This window comes from Ilyonectria robusta (genome assembly GCF_021365365.1).
Source record: "Ilyonectria robusta strain PMI_751 chromosome Unknown BGZ61scaffold_2, whole genome shotgun sequence".
Taxonomy (NCBI): domain Eukaryota; kingdom Fungi; phylum Ascomycota; class Sordariomycetes; order Hypocreales; family Nectriaceae; genus Ilyonectria; species Ilyonectria robusta.
The window spans coordinates 1,282,009-1,299,530 of NW_025764436.1; the positions used below are offsets into that span (position 1 = coordinate 1,282,009).

The 17,522-nt window shown below is 56.6% G+C and overlaps 8 protein-coding genes across 8 annotated transcripts; 3 read left to right on the top strand and 5 right to left on the bottom strand.

Annotated features, from left to right (window-relative positions):
* Positions 1–2,025: 2,025 nt before the first annotated feature.
* Positions 2,026–3,019, bottom strand: BGZ61DRAFT_85959 (uncharacterized protein). The gene has a single exon (XM_046257153.1). It carries the CDS (start codon positions 2,681–2,683, stop codon positions 2,144–2,146), a length of 540 nt encoding a protein of 179 aa, XP_046110580.1. The 5' UTR covers positions 2,684–3,019; the 3' UTR covers positions 2,026–2,143.
* Positions 3,020–3,032: 13 nt separating this feature from the next.
* On the bottom strand, positions 3,033–3,545 carry BGZ61DRAFT_440936 (uncharacterized protein). Its single transcript, XM_046244536.1, has one exon. The coding sequence runs from the start codon at positions 3,465–3,467 to the stop codon at positions 3,240–3,242; it is 228 nt and encodes a 75-aa protein (XP_046110581.1). The 5' UTR covers positions 3,468–3,545; the 3' UTR covers positions 3,033–3,239.
* A 1,724-nt stretch (positions 3,546–5,269) lies between these two features.
* BGZ61DRAFT_440939 (uncharacterized protein) lies at positions 5,270–6,345 on the bottom strand. The gene has a single exon (XM_046244537.1). It carries the CDS (start codon positions 6,281–6,283, stop codon positions 5,612–5,614), a length of 672 nt encoding a protein of 223 aa, XP_046110582.1. The 5' UTR covers positions 6,284–6,345; the 3' UTR covers positions 5,270–5,611.
* A 1,339-nt stretch (positions 6,346–7,684) lies between these two features.
* On the bottom strand, positions 7,685–9,028 carry BGZ61DRAFT_440942 (TIM21-domain-containing protein). Its single transcript, XM_046244538.1, has 4 exons — positions 8,648–9,028; positions 8,418–8,602; positions 8,312–8,366; positions 7,685–8,263 (listed from the first exon to the last, which is right to left on the bottom strand). The coding sequence occupies exons 1-4, from the start codon at positions 8,921–8,923 to the stop codon at positions 8,075–8,077; spliced, it is 705 nt and encodes a 234-aa protein (XP_046110583.1). The 5' UTR covers positions 8,924–9,028; the 3' UTR covers positions 7,685–8,074.
* Positions 9,029–9,318: 290 nt separating this feature from the next.
* Positions 9,319–10,993, top strand: BGZ61DRAFT_340522 (uncharacterized protein; the record flags this gene model as incomplete). The annotated part of the gene is made up of 5 exons (XM_046239317.1): positions 9,319–9,393; positions 9,480–9,615; positions 9,675–9,858; positions 9,915–10,603; positions 10,656–10,993. The coding sequence occupies 5 exons, from the start codon at positions 9,319–9,321 to the stop codon at positions 10,991–10,993; spliced, it is 1,422 nt and encodes a 473-aa protein (XP_046110584.1).
* Positions 10,994–11,341: 348 nt separating this feature from the next.
* BGZ61DRAFT_440945 (2-nitropropane dioxygenase) lies at positions 11,342–12,560 on the bottom strand. Its single transcript, XM_046244539.1, has 2 exons — positions 12,414–12,560; positions 11,342–12,209 (listed from the first exon to the last, which is right to left on the bottom strand). Exons 1-2 carry the CDS (start codon positions 12,521–12,523, stop codon positions 11,405–11,407), a joined length of 915 nt encoding a protein of 304 aa, XP_046110585.1. The 5' UTR covers positions 12,524–12,560; the 3' UTR covers positions 11,342–11,404.
* A 1,138-nt stretch (positions 12,561–13,698) lies between these two features.
* Positions 13,699–15,845, top strand: BGZ61DRAFT_86043 (Dihydropteroate synthase-like protein). Its single transcript, XM_046257154.1, has 3 exons — positions 13,699–14,451; positions 14,509–14,717; positions 14,768–15,845. The coding sequence occupies exons 1-3, from the start codon at positions 14,020–14,022 to the stop codon at positions 15,729–15,731; spliced, it is 1,605 nt and encodes a 534-aa protein (XP_046110586.1). The 5' UTR covers positions 13,699–14,019; the 3' UTR covers positions 15,732–15,845.
* On the top strand, positions 15,846–16,652 carry BGZ61DRAFT_86044 (uncharacterized protein). Its single transcript, XM_046257155.1, has one exon. The coding sequence runs from the start codon at positions 15,960–15,962 to the stop codon at positions 16,599–16,601; it is 642 nt and encodes a 213-aa protein (XP_046110587.1). The 5' UTR covers positions 15,846–15,959; the 3' UTR covers positions 16,602–16,652.
* The last annotated feature ends 870 nt before the right edge of the window (positions 16,653–17,522 follow it).

Here is a 17,522-nt window from a genome sequence, read left to right on the forward strand (position 1 = left end):
TGCCTGGACTTTGCGGCCACACTCGTTTCGCCGGCTGCCGGTTGATCAAAGGTTTGTGGTGGACAAGGCATTTTTTCCATCTACACCGCTAGACAGTACTGGCGAATGAGGTTGCTGAAGGTCGCCTGGTATGGTGTGAAGGAGGCAACTCTTGGGGTCTCTGCATGGAGGTTGTGATAAAAGTCTGGGGTGTGGGTGGGTGGCGTGCGGGTGGTCGTATCGCGGGGGAGGAGCTGGGGGGAGAGGGGGGGGGGCAAGCTGGTGATCGCGATGACGATTAGATGTCGTTGTGTCGACAGGACCGATCCGGTCCCGATGGGTCTTGAGTTTGAGTCTTTGAACACGCGAGGCTCGTTATTGGGAACAGCAATGCGCCTCGACCCTGGTGAACCTTGGGATAGTACCTGGTCCACGGAGTTTGGAACTGGGCATCTGCAAGCGAAGTCTTACCTTGACTCAGGGCGAGCGAATCCCGAGACGTGTTGGGGGCAGCAAGATAGCTGAGCCCAAAGCTGACGAGTCACGACATGTGTGCACCTTCGAACGGATAGAGGCGGTTCGACGGTGCAGGGACCTGAGGGAGAGGGTTGGTAGGTGGGCAGTCGATGGGACGGCATCGCGGGTCGACAACCTGATCCTGATCTAGCCACACAGAACCCGCGACGGGACGAGTCAACCATAGGCTGCGGCAGATGATGGGGGAACTAGAAAGCGATTCGAGCGCTTCGATGGGCCGTGATTCGTCCGCCTGGCAGGCTTCTAATGCCACGCCGGGGCCGGCTGCCAGCTGGGCTTCGACTCCCGGCCCCCAGGCACCACCCAGAAGACCCGGCAACAATACGCCCGTCACAGAGGGCTGCGCGCTGTCTCAAGATAGTCGAAAAGGGAGGCAAAGAGTCAAGACAAGTGTGAGGGTGGGGTCCGTTTGGGCGTCCGACTCGGGATAGTGCTCCTCTCATCTCATCCCCGCCAGCCTGTGAGAGGGTCAAGGCGACGAAAAGGAGAGAGGCAAACATCAGGGCTGATGCCGTGTCTCGTGTCTCGTGTCTCGTCACCCTTGCTGCCGTGTTCTTCGGGAGCTGAGCCGACGACAAGGGCGGATGATGGGACGAGGAAAGAGAGCACACGTGCTTCCCGGGAAAAGTGACGGCAAAGGGGGTGGTGTGGCCAAAAGCTGTCTGCCTCCTCGGCAGTCTGTACAAATGATTGGAACTCTTTTGGGGAGGCGTCGTGGTGACTCTGATGCCTCCCCAGCCCTGTTTCTCATGGATGGAGTAGAGGGGGAGATTGGCGCCGGAAGTGGATTGAAGCGGGCTTGACTTGACTGCTCATCACCCTATGTTGAATCCCCTCCAGTTATCACGTTCGCGCCTTGGCTTTTTGCTTCTCTTGCCAGGTTCTCTCTCACGGCGACTCAGTGCGAAACCCCGTCGCCCTGTTCTGTCGCTAGGATCTCCCTACATGGCAGGTAAAGCCCGGATCGGATGGCATAGCCGACGGGACACGCCCTTGCTAGGAGCCCCCCGGCAATAATCGCTGGCATATCCCACCTCAAGCCCGCGAAACGTACAGTACCTGAGCCATAATCCGGGGCTTGGTCGCGAGGCACCCTGATAGAGGGCGGTTTGGCGCTAGCCTTATCGCCAATAGCTGGCTCGCTGGACGTTTGGCTGGGATGGCTGTTTGCGCAGCCCCGATAATCGTCATCACCACGAACCTGGCGCTTGGACTTGGGCGGGGAGCTACGGGGACGGATTGGCGGGCGAGAGGGGAAGAATGCTTTCCCCGGAAATGAGGCGCTGCCACTTGAGCTGGGCGGCCAAGGGCCCAAGGCAAGCGTCTAAGCCAGGGCGGACGGCGGGCGCGGCTCGGCTTGTGAGGTCGGGACGAGGGCCGCGATGTCACCATCGGCCGACGAGTGACGACAGGATTCCGCCGACGGGGTCAGAACTCAGGAAGCGCAAGCAGGGAGGTAATGAGGCCAGAGTGAGAATGTCGCAATGTCGCAATGTACCCCCCGGCCACCCTTGACGCGTCCCCCCACGCCGGCCCCGCGAGATGGGGCATGGGTCGGGATGGGGAAGGCCTCTCAGGCTCATTTGCAGGGTTGCAGGGGCATCATGGCCCTGGCTGGGGCATGACTTCATGCGGGCACGGGACTGCACGGGAACAAGGGGGGTCGTTTGGGGTTTTGGGTATTTTTGAGTTGCGACACTGAACATGAGTCGAATCGCCATCGCGCCATGGCATTCTGTTTGTCACTAGCCGGGCTTGCGTCAGAGGATGAGTCTTTGGGACACACGTTGGAAGGGTGTGGGCTTCCATGGCCGTCTTCCAAGTACTCTTGCATGTACACGACACCTAAGTGAGAGAGACACGTCGACATAGTGGGAAATGTAGTATGCAGCACAGCCTTACACGCCCGACGGCATCTCCGTCCAAATCCTGTTTCTGGTTTCGCAGTCATCCCCAAGCATGCCAAATGACAACGCGACGCAGCGAGGTCGACGTGGTTGGTACCCAAACCACAAAGCTCACAGCTCACAGCACAGCCCTGTTGTTCATCCCGAGTTGGCGCGGACAGAAAACGGCTCTGCTGCTGATGTTGCTGCTGCGTGTTGGTTGTCGTGTTTGTTGGCAGCTCCCACGTTTTACTGCTAGCCTTGTCCCTGCCTGGGCCCATCTTGTGGCTTTCGATCCTGCGTGCCGTGGAGCAGACGTTGGATTTGCGCGGTAGTGTCCCCTTGCTGAACGTGGGTTTTCCTGCCTGGCCTTGCTTCCGAAAGCGCCCGATGTGTATCTGAGTGACGTTGATAGTACAGGGGCTCGCGATGGAAGCTTGACAATTTCGATACTGGGGAGCCCTCTACACGTACATTCTGCAACCGATCGATCAACTACCCACCCAAGCTAAGGTGAGCAAAAACAGGCTCATATAAGCGAGGTTTCCCTAATTTATTCAATTCTATGTAGGTAGGTACTGAAGTATGCTTTAGCTAATAGGAACTAAAACTTCACTTTTAGGAGAATAAGACTTAAACTTGAGTGCATCCCTCCAGTACGATGTCTTGAGGCTTTCTACTGAAAGAAGCACTGTACTGCCTTGTAGAGCTGAATGTACCTATACCTTCGAATGTTGTCAATCTTCCTGTGCATGCCTTCGAACTTGAGGTCCGATTACAGCGTCCGGATCTGGGCACCGTTTACACGCCATCCGATGCGATACTTTCCACATTTCGTCACTCGTCTTTCGGAAGCTGCACGGCTGATGTTTCAATGATGCAAGCCCATCCCGTAGAGCTGGCACCGACCGCGTCGCCCATTGGCGAGCACCGAGCTATTGACGCCCAAAGGTGACGCCGCCGGGCATAGAGACAGACAACATGTGTAGCTGCCCCTTGTGACGCTCGGGCTATCACAAGCCAGCCATGCAACCACGTCGCCAATGCAAACTGACAGTAGTGCATTGGCTTGACTCACAAACTACAATACGAAAGCCGAAAACCTGCATCAGAATGGCATCATGCCGTGTCTCCGAGATTTGGACATGCTTCTCACCTTGGGCTATCTGCCACTACGCCTCTTATCGACGGTTATCTCTTTGTAGCTGCAGCATCGCGCTCCAAGAAAGCCTCCACGTGGAGGGGTCGCTCTACCATGCTCATCCGGAGATTTTCTTCTGGCGCTGGTTGGCTCGGTCGGAACTGAGATGGTTTGATGTCCAAAAGCTTCCTTCTGCCGACCTCATGAAAAACCATTTGTAAGAACTAACTTGTTGCAGTATGCCGATGCAAGATGGTATGCGGATAGTTACCGCTGACCAGGAGTTGGGGTTCCGCTTTGTTCCAAGTAACTTTGGGCAAACCATGGTTCAAACTTACCGTTGGTCCAAATTGCGCATCTGCCTATCAATCATCTCGCCCGTGATATTCACAGGCTAGAAATGAACATCTCGAGCGGCTTTGATAAGATACAACTCGTCACAATCCTTGTGACGTATTGGAACGTGCCGGGAATTTGTCACAATCACATGTGACGGGCCCTGAACGATCGCATGATCTGACCTAAGCAGCAACTAACGAAGCCAAATTGTAGCTTCAACAATGCACGTTGAGCCTGCCCCTGCGCCGATTCGGCATCTTTGCATGTGAAGAAGGCGACCTAATTCCCTAATAACGTGGTAATAGTGGCTAATTGTGTTACCAAACTGATCGGCGCAACCCTCCTCGTAACCAGCTAGACGGCATGCATTGCATAGCGTTGCAATAAATCACCGACATACCGGGAGGTCCGGCTCACCTTGATCGGCTACCACAGAACACGCCTCGATCTGACCTTGCCCTGGATGGGAAGCCGGCTGAGCCTCAATGACTTTGTTGCTTAATGCAACCAAGTACCTAGACAAGAGAAGCTCGGGGCCGTGAGACGGCGTGGCTCGGGGGTAACGGAGAGCCGAGCTTCGGGATCCCACGACGAGTAACTCCAGCCCTCCAATTTCCCCCCTTGACCTTGGCTCGTTATCATCGTCGGTGCTGACCCCGAGAGCTCAGACCTGGGGGCGTCAATGGCTTGCTGCCCGCCCGTGTCAGTGAGCGGGCGTTCTGTCGTTTTGGTGCAGGGTCCAAAGCTCGCTCGGCCCAAATATTCGCCAGTCAGAAGGCACACGCCCAGATCCACCAGCGCCTTGTATCAGGGGGGACTTCGGCTCCCTATCAATGGGAAGGTGGAAAGAGCCAGCACGATTCGCCTCGGGAAGAAACGTGTCGGCGATTGGGGGCAATGGGGCCCCAGAGGCGGAGGAACTAGGGGTGGCGAGCTAGCTGATGATTCCTGATTCCAGACCTTGGCGACGAGATAACAAGCTGCACCAGGCGTGGAGCTCACGATATCGATACGTGGAGCCGCAGAGCCGCTCGCCCGAAGCGCCTTGTGCAGCAGGGCTTTGCGACGGCCGTCGACTGGGTCACGGCTCCGGAGCAGAGACCGGCATTCCGCGGTGAGATGGTGAACGAGACACGGCATGAGCGGGAGAGACAGTGGACGCGGTTCCGATCTCGGGGAGCCAAGAGCCGGGTCAAGTTGGAACGAGCGCGAGTCGGCCATTGCAATTCCGGGGCTTGGTCGGATCGCCCACTCTCCCTCCCGCTTCCATTCCCAACTTCCCAGTTTCCAGTTTCCAGTTCCCACTCACCATTTCCCCAGATTTGCCACGCCCCCTCCCTCCCCCAGATACCGTTCCCCAGACCGCCGCCGCCGCCGGCTGCATTTAGCCCGGAGACGAGGTTAGCGGGGAAGCGCAAAGATGGCTTCGCTGCTGGTGTTTACAATTTCCCAGCGGGGGAAGTCTCGCCGGGTGGTGGCCGTGTTAGCCTTCTGCTAGCTCTACTTCCACCTCGCCAGTGTTAGTGCAATTCTCCCAGAAAAACAGATCATCCGGGGTCCTGGGTCTGGAATTCCGGGTCTCGAACAGACCTCTGCCGAGCGAATGTGCCGGCCATGAACCTCCGTCTCTACCCCCAAGCCTTTGGCGTCGCGTGAGTATAACGCCATTGACACATGATAACATTTGCCTTCAGCTGAGTGAGTTGACGTTGCAGTCGTCTCGTGCGGCTCAAGCTGCACCCCCCGATCTTATTTCCTGACTTGGCTGGGCGCGTTCCCCCGCATTCTCACATGTCCGGGGAATCGAAGGTTTGGGGGTGCATCCAACGTGGGAAGCCGGCCCGGAAGAGCCAGAAGTCCTCGCTGCCAGAACGGGATGCCGAGGTGAGATGCCGTTCACCGTGGCCACCGCGTCGACCGGGGCCACGACCGAAAACTCCGTCGGCTCCGGGTTTGGCAGGAGGATAATGTCCGTTGCCAGCCATTGCAGAAAACCTGCATGGTTGAAATCATCCGAACTCATGTGATGCCGCTCATCGACAGGGAAGACGCCTGCGCTAGAGTCGGCGTGTTGGTTGAAGAACCGAGGGTAATGATGTGTGACGGAAATACGAAAACGCCTCGGATGAACCAGCAAGTCGTTTTGACAACTCCGATGCCGGCTGTTTGTCGAGGTTCCTTGTTCAAGTGATCCTTCAGGATGCATGCGCTCACTGCGTCCGGCTTCGGAATCGTCCAACAGTCGTCTTGAACAATAACCGTGATAGACGCTGCATTCAACCAGAGTGGGAAAGATGCTGCTCATATGTTGATAGAATAGACCGGACGAGGGCTTGCCATAGTAAAGCCGGAGACAGGAAACCAACGGGTTGCAAAGAGGCTCGAGGCAACTAGAGCTCATCGACCCTATTATCTTCACTTATAGGGCCTTCCGGTGCTGAATATACCAACTAGTGATGTGTCATCACTCTATGCTACTGCTACTCCGTTGCCGTGATTCATCTAATGATGTTAAACGAGGTTAAACTATTAACCATAGGTGACCACTGCATCATATTGACTCGATCTATCCAGGCTGATATTGTGTGGGCCAATAATGTTCATCAAAGATGGCATCCATCCGTCATAGGATGTCATCGTAGAAGCAATCTGGTCCCGCGATGATGATACGGTTTGTGTGTCTTATACGCTAGGAATGATTGCTCTTCCGGGTCTTCTATCTGTAGAATTGCTCGGTTAAGAAGGTGCCGTCAGTGTGGAGTAGAATTTAAGGACTCATCCTACAATCTCGAATGGGCAATTGAGTAACCTGCTACTCAGCGCATTTGGATCCACAAACGCATACATACTGGAGCATAGATATGATGAACTTGGGATTGACTCTTGGGATTGACTCTAGGTAATCCAATGCGCCTGCAGCTGTTCTGTCTCAGTTAGCTGTAGACATTTAAGTCTCAACGAGAACCTGCAAGACACTGCAGGACACGCGACCAGTGGTTTTCGAACACAGTCTCAACATCCAGAAACACCGATCATCGATCAAAGCTCCTAAATGGAGGAAATGAACCGAGCTTACTTGATTCCTTCGTTCAATCATTCCGCTCATACTGGGTTGGGTCTACGCGATATTCGCTCTCTGGTTGTTTCTGTCTACTTCAATGTCGAAGGTCGAACTGGTTATCACTACACAGGCAAGGTGACCTTTTGTCGAATCGCCCACAAGATAAATCTTGTTGACTCGAGTAGTTGGTTCGAATCCTATTGTTTCGGTGGGGGCGAAGCACAAGAAGACGGGACTGTAGAAAGTAGCATGGCTCTACATGCGATGTCCTTGGGTCTCACGGAGCCTCTAATCTAGAGCATTGCTATTCACACACAGATACAAGCCCCGTCGGCTAAACCTCAAGCAAAATAATGAAGTTAAGTAGTATAAGTCAAACTTAGACATTTACTAGTAACTGTAATTTAATAGCTGAAATAAAATAAAATATTAGGACAAATATTAAAAGTTTGCGTTGTAGAAATATTCTCTTCTAAACTGCCATATTAGGTGTATTACTCATAAGTCTCTTTAAGATAGAGCACGTCCTTGTAAGTGCGAATAGTGATGCTCTTAATCTATGTATGTGAACTTGGAGGTCTGAATCTCTATCATGGAACTCCTTGTGAACGAACCTCATGGTCAAGATTCTTTAACCCACTTTCAGTATCCGCAGCAGTTTCAGAAACACTAATTCTCAACTCCTAAAGGAAGGATGTTTATGATCAAAGATTGCTTCAAGGGACTAGAATTGCAAGACTCTATAGATGGTAGACACCGTAAATAACCGATATCATTCAACCAAATGTGAAAGCGCGTCAAATGTCTTTCGTTTATCAAGTACAGAAGCATGCCACCCATATCAATGTCTTTGCAAATTAGCAGTCTCCTCTCAACCGAAGGGAAGACCAGGCAACGACTTCAAACTTGCGGACATAGGTGGACGGGATTGAAGAACATCATCTTAATAGTACAGACATGGGGATGAATCCCCTAAACTCTGGTCATCGAAGTGACAGTATCATACACGTGAAAAGTCCCTTGCCTGCCCCATCAACATGATATGCAGGCAGTTTCCTTCGAACCAGTTGTACATGAGGGCATTTCTCGTAACCAAACCTTTTAACCACGACCACTTGGTGCGCATAGACATTAGCCCCATTTGACGCCGAAGAAGCTGAGCTTCTTTCCTGAATTGGCGGAGCCCGTGGCATCTTGCTCGAGATAGATTCTGTCATTGCCCTCGATGTCCACGAAAAAGTACTTGTACAGGAATTCATCATGACCACGATGCTTGATCATGTGAAGTTGAGCAACTCCACGGTTGCGTTGCCCCTCGACCTGGACTGTTAGCTTGCGGGATACTTGTTTGTCGGTGGGCGAGCTTACATAGAAGTGCATCACCAGATGCTGGTGCCCTTGTGCGTCGGTTTTCTCCGTAGACCTAAGTCCGTCAGCATTCCCCCCTGGAAAGACATGGCCCAATTTCCCTTACGAAACGGGGCGAGCTCTCCTCCACTTGTTGAATGTCTCGTCTCCATGAGCCGTGATCTTTCTGGCGTCGCCAAGCAACTCGATGCAACGAGGATCGTCCTTGATTCTGTCCACCGCGCGATTGAACTGTGATATTTTGCTATCGGGGGAGAATACGTCGGTCCATAGGAAGTAGCCAACACCGCCCTATCAAAGTTAGAGCTGTCGCTGTCAATGCGCGGACCGACATACCGTTAGCACGAGACCAACAAGGATCATGCCAAAGTTGACGCTCTGCTGGGTTGCCCGAGCAGTCTTCTCGGCGGCGGAGAGCTCACTCCACGGCACAGAACCATCGTCGTTGAAAGGCGTCACGGTTCTGCTTCGGCGCTTCGGGGCCTGCGGCGCGGCGCCGAGGCTGTTCTGGGTGGAATATTGTCGTGGGATGGCGAGGGTTCGGAGGGCGGGCGGGAGGCCGAGGAAGGCGATTGGGCGGGTGGTGAGCAGGGAATTGGTCGGCTTCATCATGACGGTTTTGCGACAGCCATGGTCCCAGGATCAAAGTCCTGACAATGGCAATAATCAATTCACAAGGCCGGCAGTGGTGGTCAACATGGTCTTCTCGGCATCGACATGGAGCTCTCGGGTCTCGCGATGACCTGCGTCGACACCGCCTTGGGCAGAATCCGACGTGGGGAACTTGTCGCCGCCCGAAAGGGGATAGCGCGCTCTGATATGCCACTTTACCAAACCGCCGCCCTTGATGACCGACTCCTTAACCTCCCGACACCCAACTCTACCCAGCCCGACGAACTCTGTCCTCACGCGTCGTCAAGGAGAACCACAGCGTCTCCCCGCAGCACGAGCCCTCCTCTTCCCCTCATCCATCAAGACATTGCCCGCAGTGCGACCCCAGTGCCAAGATGAGCGCCCCCCTTGCGACGAAGCAGCAGTCGCAGAAGATCTTCGAGAAGTTGAAGACGAAGCAGGCGAACAAGGTAAGCACGCGCCATCACCGCGTCCCTGCTTTGCGCGCTCGTACTGTGGTCAATGGAAACAGCGCTGACTCTGCTTTCTACTCTAGATCTGCTTCGACTGCGGACAGAACAATCCTACGTGGACCTCTGTGCCCTTCGGTATCTACCTCTGCCTGGACTGCTCCTCCAACCACCGAAACCTAGGTGTCCACATCTCGTTTGTGCGATCAACGAACCTCGACCGTACGTTCCCCGCGCGCCGCCCCTTGCTCGTCACTTCCAGAACTAACCCGGTTGCGCAGAGTGGCAATGGGACCAGCTTCGAGTGATGAAGGTTGGCGGCAATGAGTCGGCCACCAAGTTCTTCCAGCAGAACGGCGGCTCTGCTGCCCTCAACAGCAAGGACTCCAAGACCAAGTACCAGTCCAACGCTGCTACTAAGTACAAGGATGAGCTTAAGCGACGCGCTGCCCGGGATGCCCAGGAGTACGTGGCTTATCGTGGAACTATATATCCCTGAATTGGACCTGACAGATGTATAGATTCCCCGGCGAGGTTGTCATTGATGGCGCCGACGACGGCGCCGCAACCCCCGCTGGCGAGCCCGACGACGATTTCTTCTCTTCGTGGGACAAGCCCTCCATCAAGAAGCCTACCCCTCCTGTCTCCCGAACCGGTACCCCGCCCGTCGTCGGCCGTACGCCCTCTCCCTTCTTGAACGCAGGAAATGGCAAGGATATCGCGCGCACTTCGTCTCCCCTTGCTAGAACCGCCTCTGGCGAGACCAAGCCCGCAAGCCGCATTACAACCTCCGCTGCCCTGCGCAAGACCGCTACTGGCCCCCGCAAAGCCAACGTTCTCGGTGCAAAGAAGACAACCAAGTTGGGCGTCAAGAAAGTTACCGGCGATTTAATCGATTTCGACGAGGCTGAGAGAAAGGCCAAGGAAGAGGCGGACCGCATCGCAAAGCTCGGCTATGACCCTGAGGCTGAGGAAGCAAAGACCACCTCTGGGTCGGCGGCCACCATTATCTCGCCCACTCCTGTGAACCCCAGCTCAAGCAACCTGTCCTCACACACTCGCCAAAAGTCTGACGCGGAAGTGGAGCGATTAGGCATGGGTATGGGCCGGCTGGGCTTCGGACAAATTGGTGGCAACAAGGCGGCCGCCGCACCCAAGAAGAACGCCGGTGGATTCGGCTCTGTTGGACCTGTCAAGGCTGCTGCTGAAGGTAAATTACCTTGTTGTGATATTGATTGATACGTATGCTAACTTAATCCCAGATGACTCGCAGACCTACGCCCGAAGCAAGTTCGGTGCCCAGAAGGGTATCTCTTCCGACGAGTTCTTCGGCAAGGGCTCCTTCGATCCCAGCGCCCAAGCCGAGGCCAAGACCCGGCTTCAAGGATTCGAGGGTGCCTCTGCCATCTCGTCCAATGCCTACTTTGGTCATCCAGAGGATGAGCCCGAAGATGACTACGGTGATCTCGAGTCCGCCGCCAAGGACTTTGTGCGCAAGTTTGGCATCACGGCCGCGGATGATCTCGACAACCTGTCCAACCTGTTGGGCGAGAGTGCCGGCCGACTCCAGGGCGCCATCCGGGATTATCTCGGAAACTGAACGGGCTGGGCCCTAGTAGGAGAATAGTGAAGCACGACTGCGCCAAGCTTTAGATGTCGTAACGAAGTAGAGGGCAGGCAAGACATGCACCCAGTTAGATCATGGGTTGTTGCCAGAGCCCCTGACGCGTATACCCTCGGCATGAAATATGGGGCGGGATGCTTTTGGGTGCTGGCGTACATGTGAATGTCAAAGTTGGCTGTGTTGGTTAGTATGAAATAGATGTGTTTTTTTTTGTTCCTCTTTCACGTCAAATTGTTCTTAATCATGTGGTGGGAAAACAAAACCTCGGTCTGAGAGATGAAGAAGAAGGGTCATGTAATATTTATCATGCTCGTCTTGGTGGTACGTAAAATGCAATAATGCTCATAGTCTACAGGTATCTCAAGGAGGATCTGGTGTTTGGTTCTTCTACAGCTTGGCAATCATCTTGTTGCCCGTCTGCAGCCAGGAGACGGCGTCGTTGACAAACTCGTCGACGACGGCCTTGGCTGACTTTTGCTCGTTGACGACGGCGGCGCACTTGCCCATGAGGAAGGGACGGAACTTGTCGAGAGCGTCATCATCGTCGCTGTCGCTGCTCTCCTCCATGATCTTGTCGAGGTCGGCCTCGTAGGGAATGGTGCCCTTGGAGGTGAGCTCCTTCATCTCGGCCTGGCGGTTGACCTCCCAGTTGTTAATGTACTCGTTGTTGCGGACGCGCATGGGGCGGCCGGTGAAGATGATGGTGCGGATGTTGTCGTCGTGGCCGGCGGTCTGGACGGCCTCCTTGTGGGCCTTGGGGGCACCGGCCTCGTCGGTGAGGATGAAGCGGGTGCCGACCCAGACGGCGCTGGCGCCCATCATGAGAGAGGCGGCGAGGAGCTGGCCGTTGTGGATGCCACCAGCGGCGACGACCTGGACAGGTCCGCCGGTCAAGGGCGACTTGTGCTTCTTGCAGATCTCAACAACGGCGGGGATGAGGACAGTGGTGGGGATATCGCCGGTGTGGCCGCCGCCCTCACCACCCTGGGCGACGATGATGTCGACGCCGAGGTCGAGGCACTTCTTAACGTGCTTGACGTGGCCAATCATGTTCATGTAGACGATGCCGTGGGCGTGCAGCTTCTCGACGACGGCCTTGGTGGGGACGCCAACGGCCGAGACGAAGACCTTGGCGCCCTCCTCGATGATGATGTCGACGAGCTCATTGAGCTTGCCCTTTGTGTAGTCGTAGCTGTTGTAGAGCGTGTTAGCCGCGAGTGGTCATGAGCGAGCCTCTAGCGCGCGCAAGGCTGAGCTAAAGGAACGGAGCGTTTTGCATGTGATTGTACTCAGCCGCCACCACCCAAGTTTTGACAGAGGAGGCTGAGTGGGTGATGTGGGGAAGAACGGAAAAGCACATGAATTTGGGGAACGCGGAGAGTCGGGGAATACGCACTTGGTCTTGCGAGCGCTGCCGCCGACCTGGGGGAGAAGCAGGTCAACGCCGAAGGGGGCGTTCTTGTCGTCGAGATGTTCCTTGAGCTCGGCGATCTGGTCGCGGAGCATCTCGGGGGTGTAACCGACGCCGCCGATGACACCGAGACCGCCGGCGTTGGACACGGCAGCGGCGAGCTTGGGGCCAGCGGCGACGTTCATGCCGGCCAGCAGCACGGGGTGCTTGATCTTGAACAGATCGGTGATGGGGGTGCGGAGCTTCTCTAGCGGACGCAGGAGGGTTAGCGATTGCGACTTTACTTGCATGGGAGGCTGAAGAGGAGAGGGAGAAGGGGGAGGATTGGTGGTGGTAGTGATGGCGGTGGTAGTGGTGACGTACGTGGGGATGCCATTGTGAATTGAGGCTTTGGAGAGATGCGATGGATTGGGGATGGAGGTTTGATGGCAATGGATCCGTGACAGCGAGAAGACGACGACGGAGAAGCAGAAGCAGAAGACGGTCAGACTATGATACACAGAGGTAAAGATGGGAGATGGGAGCGGAGCAAAGCAAAGGGGCGCGCGCAAGTTATAAGAACAAGGGCATCAGCTGAGTCGAGCAAATCTGAAAGGTTGGAGATGGAGGGATGGAGGGATGGAGGAAGCCAGGCCAACATGCCGAGGCACAGGAGCCGTCACGCAGGACAGGAAGGCGGCCCACGAAGCCGCAAGAGGACTAGCGCGCCGGGGTTGGAGGGGAACGGGGGGCGACCCCAGCGAGGAATCTGGGGAATGTGCCGAGGGACGAGGAGGTGCTACCAATTTCTCCATTGGCTGATGCGGGTTTGGCCGGTTGGTTTGCGACGATGGGAACAGCAGATGGATGGTGAGTTGAGAGAGAAAAACAAGAGCCGTGATATTTGCCGCTGATTGACTGACTGACTGACTGACTGACTGCTTGACTGACCGACGGCTGTCTGTCTGACTGAATCGCCGTCGCTGCTGACATGGTTGCTCAAGTAAGAAACCTACCGCGTCTCCAGTCGCAAACCGCCGTGGGATGCTGACTTATTACTTGACTGACTGCCTGACTGACTGACTGACTGACTGACTGACTGACTGACTGACATGTGCTCCCTCCCTCTCACACTCGGTCTCAACTGTCAATGTCTCGCCCCTGAAGCGTCAGATTCAATCCGTCTTCCACCTGCCTACTACATGCCTAGGCTACGCACAACCGCCGGTACAATGTGGAGAACATCCTGGCGACAGACAATGGGCTGCCCCGGCCTCTTCAATCGCCATCCCGGACTCTCAACCCCCGTCACATGATCATGAAGCCTTCCACCTGTGACACCCCAAACTCAGCATCGCGAATAGACTCTCCATCCCTTCCATAGGCTTTCCATATACCATATTCGCATCTTCACATCTTCACTAACTTAGACAGTAGACACGGCCGAAAACACCTCCAGTGCAACCCCACACACAATGACAACACTCCACCGACGGTTTCCAACGTTACGCACACGCCACTCGTCTCTCTATCGCAAATTTTTGCGACGCTCGCCATCGTCACCAGCGAACCTCACCTAGCATAAAGCGCAGCATGTAGCAGCAAAAGGGCCATGATGAAGCGCTCATTTCCATCCCGCCCCCTAATCCGAAGCCTCGGCGCTTCTCACTCCAATGCCGGCGCCTGCTCATTGCGGTCCTTCCCTGCGCGATGCGCATCTGCGTCGCCCGTATCGCAACCACGCCGGATGCTCTCGGCCTCCGTTACAACCGTCACCTCCGTGCGCCCCCGGCTCCATACCCGGAGCACGATGCCCGGGCTGAAGCACTCTGCCTGCGGCTGCGCGTGCGGCAGCAGCAAGCCTCGCAAGAAGACGGCGTACATCGCCCTCGGGAGCAATCTTGGTGACCGTGTCGCCGAGATTGAGCGCGCCTGCAACGAGATGGACCGCCGCGGGATCAAGGTTAAGCGGACCAGCAGCCTGTGGGAGACGGAGCCCATGTACGTCAAGGACCAGGACCGCTTTGTCAATGGCGCCTGCGAGGTGAGTGCCCCGTTGAACCTGGCATGACGTTCCCTTCACACTGACTCCTCGTCCCAGGTTGAGACTGAGCTGGAGCCCTTGGCTCTACTCGATGAGCTCCAGGCCATTGAGCGTGAGATGGGACGCAAGAAGGTCATTGACAAAGGCCCGCGCAACATTGATCTGGACATACTCCTCTATGGAGATGAGAAAGTGAGCCATGAGCGACTAACGGTGCCTCATGCTGGTGTCCTGGAGAGGGAGTTTGTCTTGAGACCTCTAGCAGAGTATGCGACCCGGATCTCAAACGATACAGAAAATCCCTAACAAACTGCAGACTTATGCCAGCCAAGTCACTTGACCCTGCAAAGCCTTGGAAGCTTATCCGAGACTACCTCCACGAGCTCCCTCGCGGCGAGCCAATGTCCTCGATGACTCCCTTGTCTGCCACATCGAGTCCCCTGACAGCCCTCGCCAGCAACAGGAAGACACACGTCATGGGCATCCTCAACGTGACCCCAGACTCCTTCTCGGACGGCGGCGTCCACGCCCCGGAGAACCTCGCGCAGACCATCCTCGACATGGTCCGAAGCGGCACCTCCATCATCGATGTCGGCGGCCAATCCACCGCCCCTGGCCGCGAGCAGGTCTCCGCCGAGGAGGAGGCAGCCCGCGTCGTTCCGGCAGTCCAGCTCATCCGGTCACTGCCGGAGACCCGCGACGTTGTGATCAGTGTCGACACGTACCGCGCCTCTGTCGCCGAGCAGGTCGTCGCCAACGGCGCCGACATGATCAACGATGTCTCGGCTGGGCTGCTCGACCCAGACATGCTTTCAACTGTTGCCCGTCTGCAAAAGACCATCTGCCTCATGCACATGCGCGGTACCCCCGGGACCATGACCGGCCTGACGTCGTATCCTGACGGCCTCATCCCCACCGTCGCTTCGGAGCTGCTGGCCCGCGTCGCCGCCGCCGAGGCCGCGGGTATCCGGCGCTGGCGCATCATGCTCGACCCGGGCATCGGCTTCGCCAAGACGAGCGAGCAGAACCTCGAGCTCCTGCGGCGCCTGGACGAGCTGCGCTACTGGCCCGGGCTTGAGAGCCTGCCGTGGCTCGTGGGCGCGAGCCGCAAGTCCTTCGTCGGCAAGATCACGGGCGTCGCGGAGCCGGCACGGCGGACGTGGGGCACGGCGGCGGCGGTGGTGGCGGCGGTGCAGGGAGGCGCCGACGTGGTGCGCGTGCATGACACGGCGGAGATGGCCGTGGTGGCCAAGATGGCGGATGCCATCTGGAGGGTGTGACGGAGAGAAGCTGGGGATCGGGCGCTGGGGGAAGCAGCTGGATACTGGACGCTGGATGCTGGATGTCGGATGCTGGGTGCCTCTTTTCGAGTAGCACCGCCGATCAGCGCAAACTGGGTGACGCGAACAACTGCAGCTAGAGCTACCTAGACAGCGAAGTCGGCCGGAGTCGACGCCATCTCAGTCCCGAAATGCCAGCCAGCCGCGGGCGTCGCATCGGGTGTTGACATGCCCAACTCGGTCCTCATCCCTCGCCCTCATCAGTGCCCAGCCGGTCAATCTCGCCTCGCCTTACCTCGCCGCCTCAACGACCCTTTCTCGCGGCCGCGTCAGGCCACTTCCTGCAACCCGGCGCAGGCTGCCCGCATGCCCAACAGCCAACAGCCAACACCAGCAAATCCTCCTCGGCGCAGGCGAGAGCAAAGGCAGGAAGCCGCCGTATCGGACGCACAATCCCGTCACCGGTGTGCGCCCTGCATGAGCCTCATCCCGGCGTGTGTGTGCGTGCATATGCGTGTGTATGTGTGCGTCCGTCCGTCCCTCTTGCTCGCCAGCCTCGCTCGGTTTTCCCTCCCTGCTTGCCGTCGACGCACCCCCTCCATTCCCGGATATCCCAGCCAGTCCATCCGAGCCTTTTCTCCCCAGACGCCCCCCTTGCTCCTCACCGAGATGCTCGCCCCTTTTTTTGCTGCCCAAGCCGCCCCCCATTCTCAACATTGTGCACCTGCCCGGCGACGCACAATCGCCCAGGGAAAAACCGGTCTGCGAAATACCGCGCGCCTCGCCGACGGGAGGCCAATCGTCACGCCCCATCACCCGGCCGACGAGATCGTTGGCCGTGGATGGGCGGTGGGCGCATACATGCTGTGAAACCCGGGATATGAACGGAGCGTCGTCGAGGGTGGAGCACCGGAAGAGGAGCCAGTCGCACTTGCAGGACGGGAGGGTGTGAATGTGGGCGCTGGCTTTCCTTCATCGGCCTCGACAAATCTCGGGTTTCTTCATTCCTCGGCCATGCAGGGCCATCCGAGGGGCCCAGTTCGACGGGGGTTGGGAGTCGTGGTCGGTTGTTGATGCGCGCATGGTATTTTTGGGACGTCCCCGCTTGGCGAGGATGCATCGATCCATGGGCCGAGGTTGCGTGGGTGGGTGGCTTTGGGGATCGGGAGTTGGGTTACGCAGCATGATGTGGTCTTGTTCGGTCTAGATCTCTGCAGGGTAGATGTCGGTGGGAGAAAGTCTGGGTGCTGTGGCGGAGGGTGTGGTGTATTCAGTGGCCTACTGCGTAGGTAGTAGGGAGGTAGTTTAATTCCAGTGCTTAATACCGAGTGTTGGGATCAACGTCATAGTTGGGGGGACTCCCGGCTATTGGTCGACCTCCGACAAGGGCCATGGATGGCATAAGTGCAAAAACGTCCGACTGAGTCTGTGGATGATCCCGGCTGGATTCCCTTATTCCGTATCCTTGCCAAGGAAGTGTCGTCGTCCAGCTGGAAAGTATCGTTATCTCTAGTTCCAAGCATCCGGAGTCGATGCATCCGAATTAGGAAGCCCGCGCCTTGGAACCCCATACGATCTAGAGACTTGCCACATCACAAGCCTGCCATGTCTTGATCAAATCCCACATGTGACCTCCTACTCGAGCCCCTCCCCCGGAATCCTTACAGGGCCTGCCGAGCGCCATGGCCGACGTCGCTCGCGGCGCCAACTTCCTCATCCAACGATTCCAACGTCAATCACAAGCGTCCCAAGCCACCGAAACCAACCCTCACAAATACTAGAACAACGCAA

Bases quoted from the DNA above. Each gene is read 5' to 3' on its own strand.
- BGZ61DRAFT_440939 (XM_046244537.1), bottom strand. From the start codon at position 6,283: ATGAGCTCTAGTTGCCTCGAGCCTCTTTGCAACCCGTTGGTTTCCTGT.
- BGZ61DRAFT_86043 (XM_046257154.1), top strand. From the start codon at position 14,020: ATGATGAAGCGCTCATTTCCATCCCGCCCCCTAATCCGAAGCCTCGGC. The intron at 14,452-14,508 runs GTGAGTGCCCCG...TCCTCGTCCCAG, and splicing joins TTGTCAATGGCGCCTGCGAG to GTTGAGACTGAGCTGGAGCC. The intron at 14,718-14,767 runs GTATGCGACCCG...AACAAACTGCAG, and splicing joins GTCTTGAGACCTCTAGCAGA to ACTTATGCCAGCCAAGTCAC.
- BGZ61DRAFT_440945 (XM_046244539.1), bottom strand. From the start codon at position 12,523: ATGCTCCGCGACCAGATCGCCGAGCTCAAGGAACATCTCGACGACAAG. The intron at 12,210-12,413 runs GTGCGTATTCCC...GCTCTACAACAG, and splicing joins GGCAGCGCTCGCAAGACCAA to CTACGACTACACAAAGGGCA.
- BGZ61DRAFT_440936 (XM_046244536.1), bottom strand. From the start codon at position 3,467: ATGCACTACTGTCAGTTTGCATTGGCGACGTGGTTGCATGGCTGGCTT.
- BGZ61DRAFT_86044 (XM_046257155.1), top strand. From the start codon at position 15,960: ATGCCCAACTCGGTCCTCATCCCTCGCCCTCATCAGTGCCCAGCCGGT.
- BGZ61DRAFT_440942 (XM_046244538.1), bottom strand. From the start codon at position 8,923: ATGATGAAGCCGACCAATTCCCTGCTCACCACCCGCCCAATCGCCTTC. The intron at 8,367-8,417 runs GTAAGGGAAATT...TGACGGACTTAG, and splicing joins AGGAGAGCTCGCCCCGTTTC to GTCTACGGAGAAAACCGACG. The intron at 8,264-8,311 runs GTAAGCTCGCCC...CTAACAGTCCAG, and splicing joins ATCTGGTGATGCACTTCTAT to GTCGAGGGGCAACGCAACCG.
- BGZ61DRAFT_85959 (XM_046257153.1), bottom strand. From the start codon at position 2,683: ATGGGCCCAGGCAGGGACAAGGCTAGCAGTAAAACGTGGGAGCTGCCA.